The sequence below is a fragment of the Parasteatoda tepidariorum genome, chromosome 9 (genome assembly GCF_982258835.1).
Source record: "Parasteatoda tepidariorum strain Cologne lab strain chromosome 9, Ptep-v5.0, whole genome shotgun sequence".
NCBI classification, from domain to species: domain Eukaryota; kingdom Metazoa; phylum Arthropoda; class Arachnida; order Araneae; family Theridiidae; genus Parasteatoda; species Parasteatoda tepidariorum.
Window position 1 is genome coordinate 80,568,452 of NC_141763.1, and position 14,675 is coordinate 80,583,126.

Genomic DNA, 14,675 nt, shown 5'->3' on the forward strand with positions numbered 1-14,675 from the left:
TGGAGATGTTTTTCCACCCTGAAGCTCCCTAGAAGTCTTTTAGCTTTTTATGACAAACTTAGTTTATAACACTGTTTAATCTTCTCATTTTGAGTGGGCAATGTCATCAGAGTTTTACGCCATTCAACTCATTTCAACTCTTGTGCTCTTGAACTATATTCATTCTAATGCAAATGTGTTTTTCATTTTTTACTTCGAAAGGCCCAGAAACGACAACAATTGTTTTTAAACAATTTTTTTATTTTAGGGAATGTGAATGTAAAGCACACATTTAAAATATCACAAATAAGTATACATAAACTTCTCACATTCTACAAATATATACAACTTAAATTTATATTTATTTACTCTTAACATTTTATAATTTTAAAGTTAAAAATATAAACAAATTCTAATTATCGAGATTGAAACAAGACATGGTTTTAATGTGATGAAATTATCCAAAGAATACCTATATATATTAATTCAATGACTGCTCAATATATTCTGATTTTTCACTATCTAGATGACTACATTTTGTATAATTGCAGTTCTACCATATTTAGCTTTTTGCGTTTGTTTTTATTTCTTTAAAGTTTTGTATATAACTTTAGATGAATAAGAATTCGCATAGCAAATATTTATCAAAAACATTTAAACAATAGTCATAATTAGTTAAGAGTAAACAAATTGTTTTCACTTTTGTACTTTTATTTGCTTTTGTTGTACTAGAGTAAACAACAGTACTATAAAATCATCACACATCTTGCTATAAGTTGATGCCAATAGTTATATAAATTTCTTAAATAAATGTACTCAATCTATCACAGTTTAACTCAATTTATGCTTAGACTTCATACTTATTTTAGCAACTTATCATAACTTATTTTATCATAATATATTTATCATAACTTATTTTAGCAACAACATACAATTTCATTAATGGTGAGTGAACAGTTATTAAACTTTATTTTAACTAAATGTTAACTAGCCAATTTTATTTGACTTTTTGCTTTTGAAAAAAAAAATCCTAGTATATTTAAGATGTTTAAGTAGTGTTTCTTATTTTCCAGTAATTTTTGAAATATTGTATGAGAAATGAAATTTATTCAGTAACATTTTTCTAATGACTTTTATCAATCAAATTAAATTGTATAAGATAAAAAAAGAAATTCTAAGAATCATTTGCAAATGTATTTCCTACTAAAAATAACAAGTAATATTTGCATTGCATTATTAAAAACATGAACAATTTGTCAAAATCTGTAAAATCTTCTGGAATAAGTAAATAACATTAAAATTTAATTACAATTTTGTTTATGGCAGTGAATGGATGTATTTTTCCTATACTATACAAGTTTGTATGAAATAATTTTTGCAATTTGATTATTTTACAATAAATGCTGTGAAAATTCTAACCCTGTTACACCTAATTAAAATCTCTCTAATAAATATACTCTATTCACAATACATTAATATTATGACGTTTGCAATAAATACTTCTATGATAAATTTTTAAATCCCATAGAATTTGAAGTAAAGCACCGTGACTAGACAATTTGGCACACTTCTGCCTTTGGAAGAAATCCAATTTACAAAACTGTTTTTGTTATATTTTTTTTATCATACATCCAATTAAAATAAATACACATTTTGACATGCAGAAATTTGAGGTATCGTAATTACCTCTAATTTTACACTTATGGTGTAAAAAAAAAATAATTGAAAGACAAGTAGTGCTGAAATCAGGACTTTTCCAGGTTAATTTGGAAGTTTTGTGGAAATTTCTTAAGTTTAATTGCAGACATATGCTAACACTGATTAAATTCATAACTGGAAATTGTTATAAAGCCCTCCAAATTATTAAAATAATTTTTTCAAAAATTTAGTGTTTCAAGACAAAAATAAAAATACTTTTATATATAATATATCTAATAAATTATACAACAGAGAAATGTTAATAATATTATATTTTGAACTCTTCTTTTAACAATTCTATGTTGTGTAATTTATTTTAGCATTTGGTCGAACCAAATACTGTTCCTACCGATTTCTAAAAGGTAAACAACTTACCAAACAAAAAAAGGGTATTTGAACATTTCACTTAATTTTTTAAAAAAAATTAAAGTAATAGATAATTTAAATCTCTTTAAAACAAATATAATTGTCAATTTGCGCAAAAATTTACCCTGAAATTTGACTTGATCTTTTATTAAAAGAAAGAGTCCTGATCACATTTATGTAAGAGTGCTAATACAATAAATCACATTCATTGAAAATCACATTGATTTTGCATACAGTATCCAAGACATAACCATTTGAACTTGCTACTGTAAATAATGATGTTTTTTAATGGTTTCTTATTAACTCCCAATAGCTACCCACCTAATTGTGTACTTAGTTAGGTCATTATTAGGTAGTTAATAAGGGTTAACAGTTAATAATTATTATTCTTCATAAGAATATCTCTCATGCCATCCACCCAGCATTTGTGCAGGACTTTCATCTAGCTGAGAAATAGAAAAAATTCATTTCCTATTTCAATAGTTTGGAATAAAATATAAAGAAATGAATTTTTTATTTCTATGAAAGAATATTGCTGCCTTTTGTAGCTAATAAAATGGTATTGATTTCGTGAAAAAGGATATAGTTTAAGTTCGGTGTGTCAACCAAATTGTTATTTGCCAAACAAAATGTTATTGTTATTTTCTCACAAAAGTTTCACTCAATAAGATACCATATTTAGCTTCTTTTTTTCTCCTCAATTTTATGTTTATTTGTTCTGTTACATTTAGTTTTTTTTAAAAAATTTGATGTATATTATTTTATGTTTAAAATCCCTTAATTCTAATATATGAAATCTTATCCTTTAATAATTGCAATTTAAAGAAAAAATATTGAGCTATCACATTTTCATTGAAGAATTCACAATGAAGTACTTCTAAAAAGACATTATATTTGAAAAAATTGCTATCACAATAAACATTTTCATGCAAATCACTATCTGGCAAGCAACTTTGTTCCTAGAGTGAATGCTTTTTGTTCAAACATTTGAAACAATGATTCTCCATTTTTCAACTTTTTTGGTCTGCCACGATTAGATATTTATAAACAGCATAGAAGTGAAAAGTTGCTCCTATGTTCACAAATAAATGCCATATAGCATGTGCACATGGAATTCGTCCATCACATTTAAAGAAAATCACACCTATTATATAGATTAGACCACCAATGCAGAGTTCCCACATGCCTCTTAGCTCACGCTAAAAATGGAAGGGAAAAAAAAGTGATTATTTCCATGTTGGTTTTTGAGAGAAGTTATGCAATCAGTGAGCATGTAAGAAAAATCAGTAAAAGTAAGTACCAATAAATCAAACATAAAAGTATGTATTTTGTTTAGTTTTGTAATAAAAATTTAGTATCTAAAAAATTTTATGCGTGAAAAATATTTCTATACATTTGAAGATCATGTTTGATCTTTTTAAAATTTATATCAGCTTATAAATTTTAAGTAGAATTTGAAAGCTTTCTATGTATAATATTATTAAAAATATTTTTATCCAAATTATTATTTTAAATAAATATATACAAAATTTACATAATAATGAAGTACATGCAGCAAATTAAAAATCTGCTTGTTTTAATTATTCGTTCTGTATTGCTATTTTTTTAAAAGAAAAAATGCAAAACTTTTTTTTGTCATTTAATAACATATTCTATTAAGCTGCCCTTATTCTTTCATATTTTCTTGACGTAATTTTAAACTTGAACTGAGGAAAATAAGTTCCTTTGATGAGCACCTATTTTTCTTTGAGAAAAATAAAAACTCTTTTAAAATATTATTTCTTATTGTAACATAATAAAATGCATCATAGAAAACAAACTAGCCTTACATAGCCTGAAATTCAATATTGTAGAAAAATTTGTGTTCTATCTGTATTCATAATTTTGAACATCAAAGTATTCTGCAATTTCAGTTTCTTTACAGGTTAAAAATAAATCACTCTGAATAAGTTTTAATTCATATACAGTAGAACTCTGATTATCAGACAATGTTGAGACCAGGGGTATCTCGAAAAATCGAAATTATTGGGTAATCAGGTGACTTTTTTTGAAGTGTATAAACATTAAACTATGAGTAAAATTGATAAAAAATAAGTAGTGACCAAAATAAAGCTTCAAAAAAGAACAATTTTATAATTTTTTTTAATCATGAATAGAGATGTAATAGTATGTATCATGAAAAAATTCAGTTATTCAATTTTGTTTTTTGTTTAAATGTTGTATTTTCGAAGCGAGATTTCGTATTCGTCTAAACAATAATAATGTGGTAACATCAATTTCATCTTGTTTTTACAGCCATTCAACACATTTAATTAAGATCTTCTGCTTCGGCGTAGGTTGTAGTATTCTGGTCTCTAAAATTTAATCAAACTTTTACACTAGACATATGTATTGAAGTATGTTTAACTTTTGGGCATCAGTGTACTACCGTTCAGATTGTCCATTTCTAGCACAACTGCAATGCAACACTATAGATTCGGAAAACGGGTTATCTCGTGAGAGACGGATAGACGAGATTATCACGCAAGCAGTATAGGGTAGAAAAATGCAATCTACAACTGTAATGAAAACACTCTAGTTGGGCCATTTACTTAGCATTTTTGATACTAGTATGATTCTTGCTCACGAACAAAAAAGGTGTTGGAAAATCAGTCATACTCGATTAAATGGCACTGTTTAAAGTGTCATTTAATCGAGTATCAAATAATCAGGGTATGGTGGAGTTTATTTTGACATGCTGAAGAAGTTGATGATTACTGCTAGTTTGATGTAGTTGGAGGAAAGGCAATATTAGTCGAACATTTATCCTGACGATGATGATTTTTACGAGCAGGCTGATTTCCTAGCGAAGAAGGGCGCAGGACTGCTTCAGTCAAGATATTCAAAAATATTATAAATATTGCACTGTTTACAGTGTCATTTAATCGAGTATCAAATAATCAGGGTATGGTGGAGTTTATTTTGATGTGCTGAAGAAGTTGATGATTACTGCTAGTTTGATGTAGTTGGAGGAAAGGCAATATTAGTCGAACATTTATCCTGATGATGATGATTTTCACGAGCAGGCTGATTTCCTAGCGAAGAAGGGCGCAGGACTGCTTCAGTCAAGATATTCAAAAATATTATAAATATTGCACTGTTTACAGTGTCATTTAATCGAGTATCAAATAATCAGGGTATGGTGGAGTTTATTTTGATGTGCTGAAGAAGTTGATGATTACTGCTAGTTTGATGTAGTTGGAGGAAAGGCAATATTAGTCGAACATTTATCCTGAAGATGATGATTTTCACGAGCAGGCTGGTTTCCCAGCGAAGAAGGGCGCAAGACTGCTTCAGTCAAGATATTCAAAAATATTATACCATTCTATAAAGCTGCATATTAAACAGATTATGAAAAAAAATTTAAAGTTCAACTACTTGACCGTTTGCAGTCAAAGTGGTGGAGAGTTGGTGATCTTATGGCCATTACCGATTCTCCACGTCAAGAAACTGGTGCAAAATTCCTTCTTTTGACTGTTTAGGAGAACATCTCCATCGCATTGAGATTTTTCACCATCTAAACTGCCCCCTATCTAATTTGGCAAAGTTTATGAATAGAGACCACCTCCACCGTTGCTCACCACTCCATGGCGACTCTGAGACGGCACTGCATTGGCGTGCAAGAGAAAGCGGTGGTCAATTTCTTTTATGTCATCTGTTCTACTCTGAATTTGTTGTTTTAATCATTTCTTTGTATTGCATTGCCATTAGAAATATTAATAAAAAAAATTATTTACACTAGTTGAAAAATTTTGATAAATCATTGTAGGTACTTATTATCCATTTTTTATATTTTTAAAGAGAATCAAATTATAATAAATAATCAAAATATTTTATTTTTAAAATGCGTGGAGATCAAAAGTAAAGAGAAATCTTCATTTTTATCTACATATGAATTATTAAATATAAAAAATTTTGAAAATAGCTTGGAGTTTGTGGCTGCAGGGCTAAGCCCACAGGGCACCTCCGTCCAGCCGGAAATTAAAAAAGCAAGTGTCATGTATACGTTGAAATAGTTATAGCCAAGGAAAGTTAAGGAATCCATGTATTGGCTATTAATAAGATTTTATTTATTGCCAAGGCTCTTTTTCTTAGCCTTACATATTCAGAAGTGTTAACGGAAGCAAAAGTGTGAAAAATAATAACAAATTTTAATTAAAGCGAAACACTTAGCAACCATGTAATATTTTTTGAATTCTTTGTAAGTGTAGTGCGAGTCTTTAAGACTAGATTTTATCCTGAAGAATAGTCGTTGAGAAACTAGCATTAAAAAAAAGACTTTTTTGAAATTTAGAAAGTATTCAGTTGATTCTACCTAAAAAGTATTCGACCGATTGTTCCTAAATTTTGTATTTATTCATTTAAAATTAAATAAATTAAAATTAAAATAAAAATTTGTTTACCTTAGAATTCTGTCTGACAGCGAGAAAAAGCATTTTTGGCCAATATTAAATGTTATAAATTAATAACTTTTTTTTAATAATGTTCATAATTTTTTTTTATTCTCTTAAATACTTCCACTTATAAGTGAAGTAGGCAAAAATGGAAATTAACTTTAAAGGTTGCTCTATTGATATTACGGCCAGATTTTTTCAGATTGAGGCTACATGCTATATTATAAAGGTGACAAAAAAAACACATTTATCATATAAAATCTGATATAATGTAAAATATTCTTTGCACTAATTAATTAGCCTATTTTTGGTCAATGCTCCAAATCAGTTGTACCAGAACCAAAATCTGATCCTTAGATAGATTAAAAGTTGTTCTGTTTTTATTTGCACATTATATAAGCGAAGTTTTGTTTCTACAAGCGCAGGAAGTTATGTAAAATATGAATTAATATTATAAATAGACGTGAAGAAACACTTTTTATAAATAAAATTTCACTCGCTAATGTTGTTCTGGTGGTCTCAGTAAAGTGATCATCTCTGCAACAGACTGTGTAACAGACATCTGTAAGCAGCAAGATGCGTTTTAAATCTGTTGTGGCTGAGAGTGAAAGTTTAGAGAGAGAGAGGAGGACCAGCTCATGTGCTGTCCACATCATCTGACAGGGATCAAAATTAGGTGGCATTCATAGTACGAATTAAAAGATTAAGCTCTTTAACATGGGAATGGGTGCTTAATCATGATTGGGTGGTATGTGTGCCAATGTTACTTCCACGAGCAACAAGAACGATTTATAAATATTTGTCAAAGTAGGTCAGATCATTTTCATACATTCTGATATGATTTTTTATTATGCCCTCATAAAGTTTTATATTTTATACCGGGTAATAACGTCTGACCATTTCTTTATGTGACTTAAAACTATAAATATCAAGTATTTTTGAGTTACTATTCAAGAAAATGCATTTTTCTCAAAATACCAACACTTTTAGTTATTTTTTACATCATTCTCAAAGTTAATTAATTTCATGGTTTAAGAAGATATACAGTTAAATAAACTTTAAACAGCTGATTCTTACTGGAATTTATTGATTTAATGTTCATTTTTTTAACGTATTTTTTTTTTTTTTCAAACAAATATAACTTTATTGAGAACAAAAACACATAAATACAAAGAATATATATTCGTCGTCAAGAGGAAAATCCTGTCCAGGCGACAAAGAAAAGTAATACAATAAATTTAAAATAGAAATTTAAAAAAAAAAAAAAAAAAAAAAAAAAAAAAAAAAAATACAATCATAAATTATTTTGCTCATCATAAGACGTCATATATTGTTGAACACTGTAATAATAGAAAACAAAAAAAAAAAATGCATGAAACTATATATATAAAAAAATAAATAAATAAATAAAAAAAATAACAAAGGTAACATAAGAAATTCATTTGGATTGGCACAAGACTGGTATAAAAAATCAAATGCTTCCTTTAAAGTGAAAAATAGAGATCTAAATCGTCAATGTTCATCACAAATTGAAATAAAGCACGCTTAAAAGAAGAATATATTTTGATGTTTTGCAACTGAAATGGTAATTTATTATATAATTTAGGTGCTAAGTAAAAAAACTGTTTTCGTGAAATTTCTTTTGTAAAGAAGGGAATCTCATACATTTCAGTTGGTCTCCTTTCAGACACATTAGTTTTTAATTTGCATATTAATTTATTGTTGTGTAAATAGAGTAAAATACGAAAAAATACATTATGGCGAAATGGTAATAGGTTAATTCTTGTATATATATTGGTAGTAGTTACACTTGAATTATTTATATTTAGAGAATTAATAATCTTGAAGCATTTATTCTGAACTGAGATTAAGGGAAGTAAATTAGTTTTATATTCACCGCCATATATTATCGCACCATAATTAATTAAAGAATAAAACCAGGAGTAATAGAGTGCTTTCACAAAATTAAAATGAATTTTATTCTTAAGGTGATAAAATTTAACTAAAACGAAACGCAATTTTTTAACTAAATTGTTAATATGTGTTTTCCATTTTAAATTAGAATCGATATATAGTCCTAAATATTTGATATTGTTTACAGATTGTAGAATATAGCATTGACAATTTTCATTAGTACTTTTGCAGGAGAGAGAGTGAAATTTTAAATTTAAGTTAAATTCTGATTTTCTTAAACTGAAATAAATATATTTAGTTTTATTTAGATTTAAATTTAAGTCATTTATTGTAAACCATTTTGAAATTATGCGTAAATCAGATTGAATTTGAAAAATTAGTTGATTTAAATCAGTGCAAGAATACAATATTACGGAATCATCAGCATACGTTATTATCTTACCAAAAAGTTTGAGTTGACAAAAGTCATTGATGAATATAATAAACAATAAGGGTCCTAGAATAGATCCTTGAGGAACACCACGGTTTGAAAAAATATAATTACTAAAATTACTTCGGATTTTAACTCTATGTTCTCTGTTTGAAAGATATGAAACAAACCAATTTAAAATAATTCCTCTGAAACCAGCAAATTCTAATTTTTTAATTAAAAGATTGTGATTGACATTATCGAAAGCTTTTGATATATCAAGAAATATAGCTACCGTTGTCTTATTTTCGGCAATACTATTATGAATAAATTTTGAAAATTCCAAAAGAGCTTTTTCTGTACTTTCGCCTTTAATAAATCCATGTTGATTAACAGAGAAAAAATTTGTATGTTTTAAATAATTGTACATTTTATCAGCTAGAGCTTTTTCAATGATTTTGGAAAAAACAGGTAATATTGAAATTGGTCTATAGTTTGATAGGCAGTTTTTATCGCCGGTTTTAAAAATAGGAGTTATGGTTGCTCTTTTTAAAGAAGTTGGAAATATGGATGACTTGATTGAGGTATTGATGAAATTAGTTATAAAATTTATATTATTGAGAGCAAATAGTTTAATTAATTTTACATTAATACCGTCATAGTCAAAGGAGTTTTTATTAGAAAGAGAATTTATTAAGTGAAGTACTTCGCAATCATTCAATTCTAGGAAAACAAACGAGGTTAAACTTGGTGAAATATATATTTGCAAACTGTTTAAATTTGGGTTTGAGGTATTGTAGGCATTTGCAAATGATTTATTGAATTGATCAGAAGATTCATAGTCGTTTAAAATATCAGGTAAAGTAAGTGATTTGCTCTGATTACCAATAATACCATTTACAAGATCCCATTTTTGTTTATTTGAATCACAATTTAAAAATTTGAATTTGAAATATTCTGATTTTGCTGTTTTAATTAAGTTCTTAAGCTCAGAAACTATAGTGTTATATGCTGTTTTGTAAATAATATCCCATGGATATTTTCTAGTTTTTTTGAATAGTTTTTCCTTTCTTCGAATTAAAATCAAGATATTATTAGTCATCCAGTTATTTTTGGCTTTTTTTGTTTGATTTATGCTTATATTTAAAATTATTTTTTAAATTATTGAGTTTGAAAACAAAACTTCGATATTGTTGATCAAGAGAATCTTGAGGATTGTAATTAAATTTGTAATTTGACAGATAATTATTGAGCTTATTATAGTTGATTGAAATTTTATTTTCAGCTTCCTTAATTTTATTTACCTCATCGTAATGAACACTGCAAAAGGTTGGATAGTGATCGCTTATGTCATTTATGAATATTCCGGATTTGATTGAAAATTTATTTGTTTTTACGAAGACATGATCAATGCAAGTTGATGAGGAATTTACTCTAGTTGGTTTGTCTATGTAATTTTGAAATCCAAATTGGCATAATAAATTAATATATTCATGAGTAATAAAATCATCACTTATAGTCATCATCACCAGTTTTTTTAAAATTACCTTCTTCCTTTTATATTCAAAATATTGGGTGATGATGTATTGACAAAAATTTAACATGAGTTTTAATAATAATGATGTATTAAAGAATTGTTTTTTCTTACCATGTAAAACATTGCATATGCTGGTGTTATCCCAATGACTAGATAAAATAGTGTTTCCAGTGTTTTGTACCTAAGGGGAAAAATTGATATTTACTACAAGTTTTTTGTAGATTTGAACATATAAAAAGAAACACTATCTAACTTATGAATTATAACAAATGAAAAATTTTATTTTTTATCTCAAAATTTGGGAAGACGGCACACTTTGTACAACTAAAGTAACTTAATGACTAAAGTAACTTTTTATGGAAAACTTTATTTAATGATTTCATATAAACAAGCATACTGAAAAATTATTATTTATCAAACAGCTTTTAGATTTTGAAGAAATTGATGTTCTTTGATATAGAAGTTTATTCAGGCTATAAATTAAGATCTGTACAGTTAGGTAACTTTCCTTTACCGCTTTAGTAAGCTATAGTGTGTATCTGAGAGACAAAACTGTTTTTTAGTAGCATATTACCAGAAAAGAGGAAAAATTGCAATAACAAAGTGGGTAAACACCTTATTTATTGCAATTTTTCCTCTTGAATTGTATTCTAGTGATACGACTCTTGCCTGCAGTATTAATTTTAGCAGCTTCAATGTTTTGTGACATTAATTAAAAAATAAATATTTCCAGTTTTTTTAAACTATAAAATAATAATAATAAAGGCTGGTTTAGCGCAGTAGGAAAAGTTAAAAATTGATTTTGCAGCTAGAGGATATCGAAGCAGGTTTTCCTTTACTTTAAAAAACAAATTAGGTAGATTCTGACTATTTGTTTTACGTGATTTAATGCTAGAAATATTAAGCATTTTTGAGTTGTTGTACAAGAAAATGCACTTTTTTTCAAAATGTGTATAATCTGTGCGCATATTCTTATTGTTGTAAACATACATCAATAAAACAGTGGCATAAATAACACCCCGCGGTGTGGGGGAGCGCACAAGGTTGGAGGGCGCACTCTTCGGAAAATAATATTAAGAGTGAAAAAAAATTTTTTTTTTATTTATAAAATATTTTTTAGTTTACTTTAACTATTTAACTAACAAATATGGTATAATAAATGTTATTTGTGGTAAATTAAATGTGGTATAATTTGACACTAATAACTCTTTAACTAAACTTTGAATATAATTACTAAAGTATAGCAATTTATTTTTTATGGTAAGTCTACAATATGGCGCAACTATGTACGCTACTGTAATAAAGTAAAGCTTAAATAATAAAATTCAGTGAATTATGCGAAATAAGTACAGAGATAGGGTTAGTTATTTCTTCGTAAGAAGCAGAAAAAGTTCTCAAAAATATTTTAATGGTAAGAAAATAAATAAAATGTAATGAATGAAAATCTTAAATGCATATACATACCTGCCAACATTCATTCTTTTCGAGAATGGATTTTCCAAGTGGTAGTAAAACAATTACCGAAAAACAGTTTTACTCAAAAAGATATTTATATTTTAACCAGGTTGAAATTCGCTATCGTGAGGACTAATATGCTTTGTATATATTTGTTGTAATTATTCATATGTAGTGGTGGTCTAACTCATTTATAATTATTAATATAATTCAAAAAGTTTAGTGAAATATCATCAATTTTGCTAGCACTTTGAATATGAAAAAAAAAATCTTCCGGGAAAACCGGAAGAGTTAACAGGTATACATATAATATGAATAATAAAGGTTTCTGAAAAGAAAATTCTCTACTGAATTCTCAAAATTGAAGCATTATTATGCAATATTATTATACTTTTGATTGAAGAAAAAAAAAGATACTACTGGATCAAGGCATTAAGGTACTTAGTGTAAAAAATTTTTTTCAGAAATTTATAATTTCAAAGAGATACAAAAAAATTCAAATTTTTTATTTACCTTTCGTGAAAATAGTATTGATAGACAATTCCAAGTATAGCCATTGTCCATACAATCCAACTGATATTTTGAGTCCAAAAATTATGCTCTGTATCTTTCAGCATGAGCCTATTATTGAATTAATAATTAATTTTCTACTTATGTTAAAATATTGAACATGATAAATTAATTATGGTTAAAAGTTATCAGCAGTCTTAAATTAAAGTAAAGATTAATATATTTGTACTCATAAATTAAAATCATACACATAAAACATTTACTATAAAAATATAGTGTTGGATATTATAATTGCACTCTATTCTACCTTTTTATATGTTTTTATAACGTGTGTTTGGCGCTGGACCTTGTGCCATTAAATCCTACATTCAATTCAATTCATAATCTGTTCCATTTCTACCTTGGCTTACTATTCCACTTCATGTCATTGATGTCTTTGGTAGTCAATCAAAGCAAGGTACTTCACCAGTAGTATATCAAAAATTTTTTTATGCCCATCGTGCCTTATATGATAATTTTAACCCCATATTTATCCATTGCTCCAAAAGGAACGATCATGTGGCATCTGCTTTTGTTCCTGATGCGGTTGTTTCAGAGAAGCTTTACCCTGCAAGCTCAGTTTTTACTTCTGAATGCCGTGCCTTCTTTTTAGCTGTGGAATATATTTCCACTCAGAAACATAAAAATTGGACAATTTATTCAGATACTAAGAGTTGTTTATACGCTATGCAAAATCCAACTATAGATCTACATTCAATTATAATTCGCAATTTAAAATTGATCTAAATAATGATGGCTTTAAAATTTTATTCTCCAGGATCCCTGGACTCGTAGGAATCCCGGAAAATGAATTTTCCGATTATGCAGCAAAATCCTCACACAATCTTTCTAACGGGTCAATTTTAAGACATGATGTTCAAACCGAAATAATAAAGGCTTTAAATTCTAATTGACAGACAGTTGTTGTTGTTGTTGTTAATTTACGTCGCACTAGAGCTGCACAATGGGCTATTGGCGACGGTCTGGGAAACATCCCGGAGGATGAACCGAAGACATGCTATCACAATTTTGATCCTCTGCGGAGGGGATGGCACCCCCGCTTCGGTAGCCCGACGACCTGCACGCGAAATCGAGCACTTTACGGTAGCACAGTTTAACGAGGACCAATATCACACACCCTCGGTCCCTACGCAGACTGATCCAAGTGGTCACCCACCCGCACACTGACCGCAACCAGTGATGCTTGACTTCGGTGATCTGCTGGGAACCGTGTCTTAACGATCAGTCCACTGCAGGGACAATTGACAGACAGAATGGAACACAGAAATAAATAATAAACTACGTGAAATAAAACTCCTACTATCCCCTTTTAATTGCTCCAGAAAAATTGAAGTACTAATAAACAAATTACGTAAAGGTCATACAAGACTAACATATAGACGCATCTTACTGAACAAACCATCACCTGTTTTCCCCAGTTGCAGAAAACCATTAACTATGAAACGCATCTTAACCCAGGGTTGAAAGCTTATCTATACCAAGGCGGAAATGAGCAAAAACTGATAAGAAAGGCATCTCATTCTAGCATTTTTTTTGAGAAACATTACATTTCTGAAACTACAGGGATTTTATCTACAATTATAGCAGAGATACGTAAAACTGCTTCTTTCTTGTAATAAAGTAGTTATTGTTGGGCAGTTTAAAAAAGAGAATAGATTTACCCGAAAATAAGTGAAAACTGAAATGGTTTTACTACCAGCTTTTCCACCTCTCTTTCACCCCATATCTTAATCCAGTGTTCTAATTTTAAAACTAAAAGACGACGATATTTTAACTGAATATCCTGAATTATCGACTTTAATTGGAGACAATCCACATAGGAACCTTGTTGAATATCTTAAAGAGATTGAATACTTCCAAAGCTTTTAAAACAGATTTATAATTTTGACCAAATGTTGAGCGTGGTATAGTCTTTTGTGGCTCTTGCGCAAAGAATTTAAACCAATTATGAATGATGTAACTATTTTAAATGAATAAACAATTGTGTTTTTTGTTTAAGTTTGCATTTAATTTTATATCATTAAAATTAGTTTACTTTTAATTACAATTAAAATTAATTAAAATTAGTTTATTTTAAAAAAAACTAGTCCCGCAGTGGACTGATCGTTACGACACGGTTCCCAGCAGAGCACCGAAGTCAAGCATCACTGGCTACGGTCAGTGTGCGAGTGGGTGACCATTTGGATCAGTCTGCGTGGGGACCGAGGGTGTGTGGACCGAGGGTGCCTCGTTAAACTGTTCTACTGTAAAGTGCTCGACTTCGCGTGCAGGTCGTCGGGCTACCGAAGCGGGGGTGCCATCCCATCTGCAGATG

General features: G+C 28.6%; 1 protein-coding gene across 2 annotated transcripts in view; it reads right to left on the bottom strand.

Annotated features, from left to right (window-relative positions):
• Positions 1-2,744: 2,744 nt before the first annotated feature.
• Positions 2,745-14,675, bottom strand: part of LOC107440502 (monocyte to macrophage differentiation factor 2) — a 146,434-nt gene continuing 134,503 nt past the window's right edge. Inside the window, exons 5-7 of one of the 2 annotated variants that reach the window (XM_021145565.4) lie at positions 12,305-12,412; positions 10,448-10,517; positions 2,745-3,242 (exon numbers count right to left, since the gene is read on the bottom strand). In XM_021145565.4, coding sequence (XP_021001224.1) covers positions 3,054-3,242; positions 10,448-10,517; positions 12,305-12,412 — 367 coding nt within the window. In that variant the 3' untranslated portion in view covers positions 2,745-3,053. The remainder of the gene's footprint in view (positions 3,243-10,447; positions 10,518-12,304; positions 12,413-14,675) is intronic. The other variant, XM_071186290.2, reaches the window with a different exon arrangement.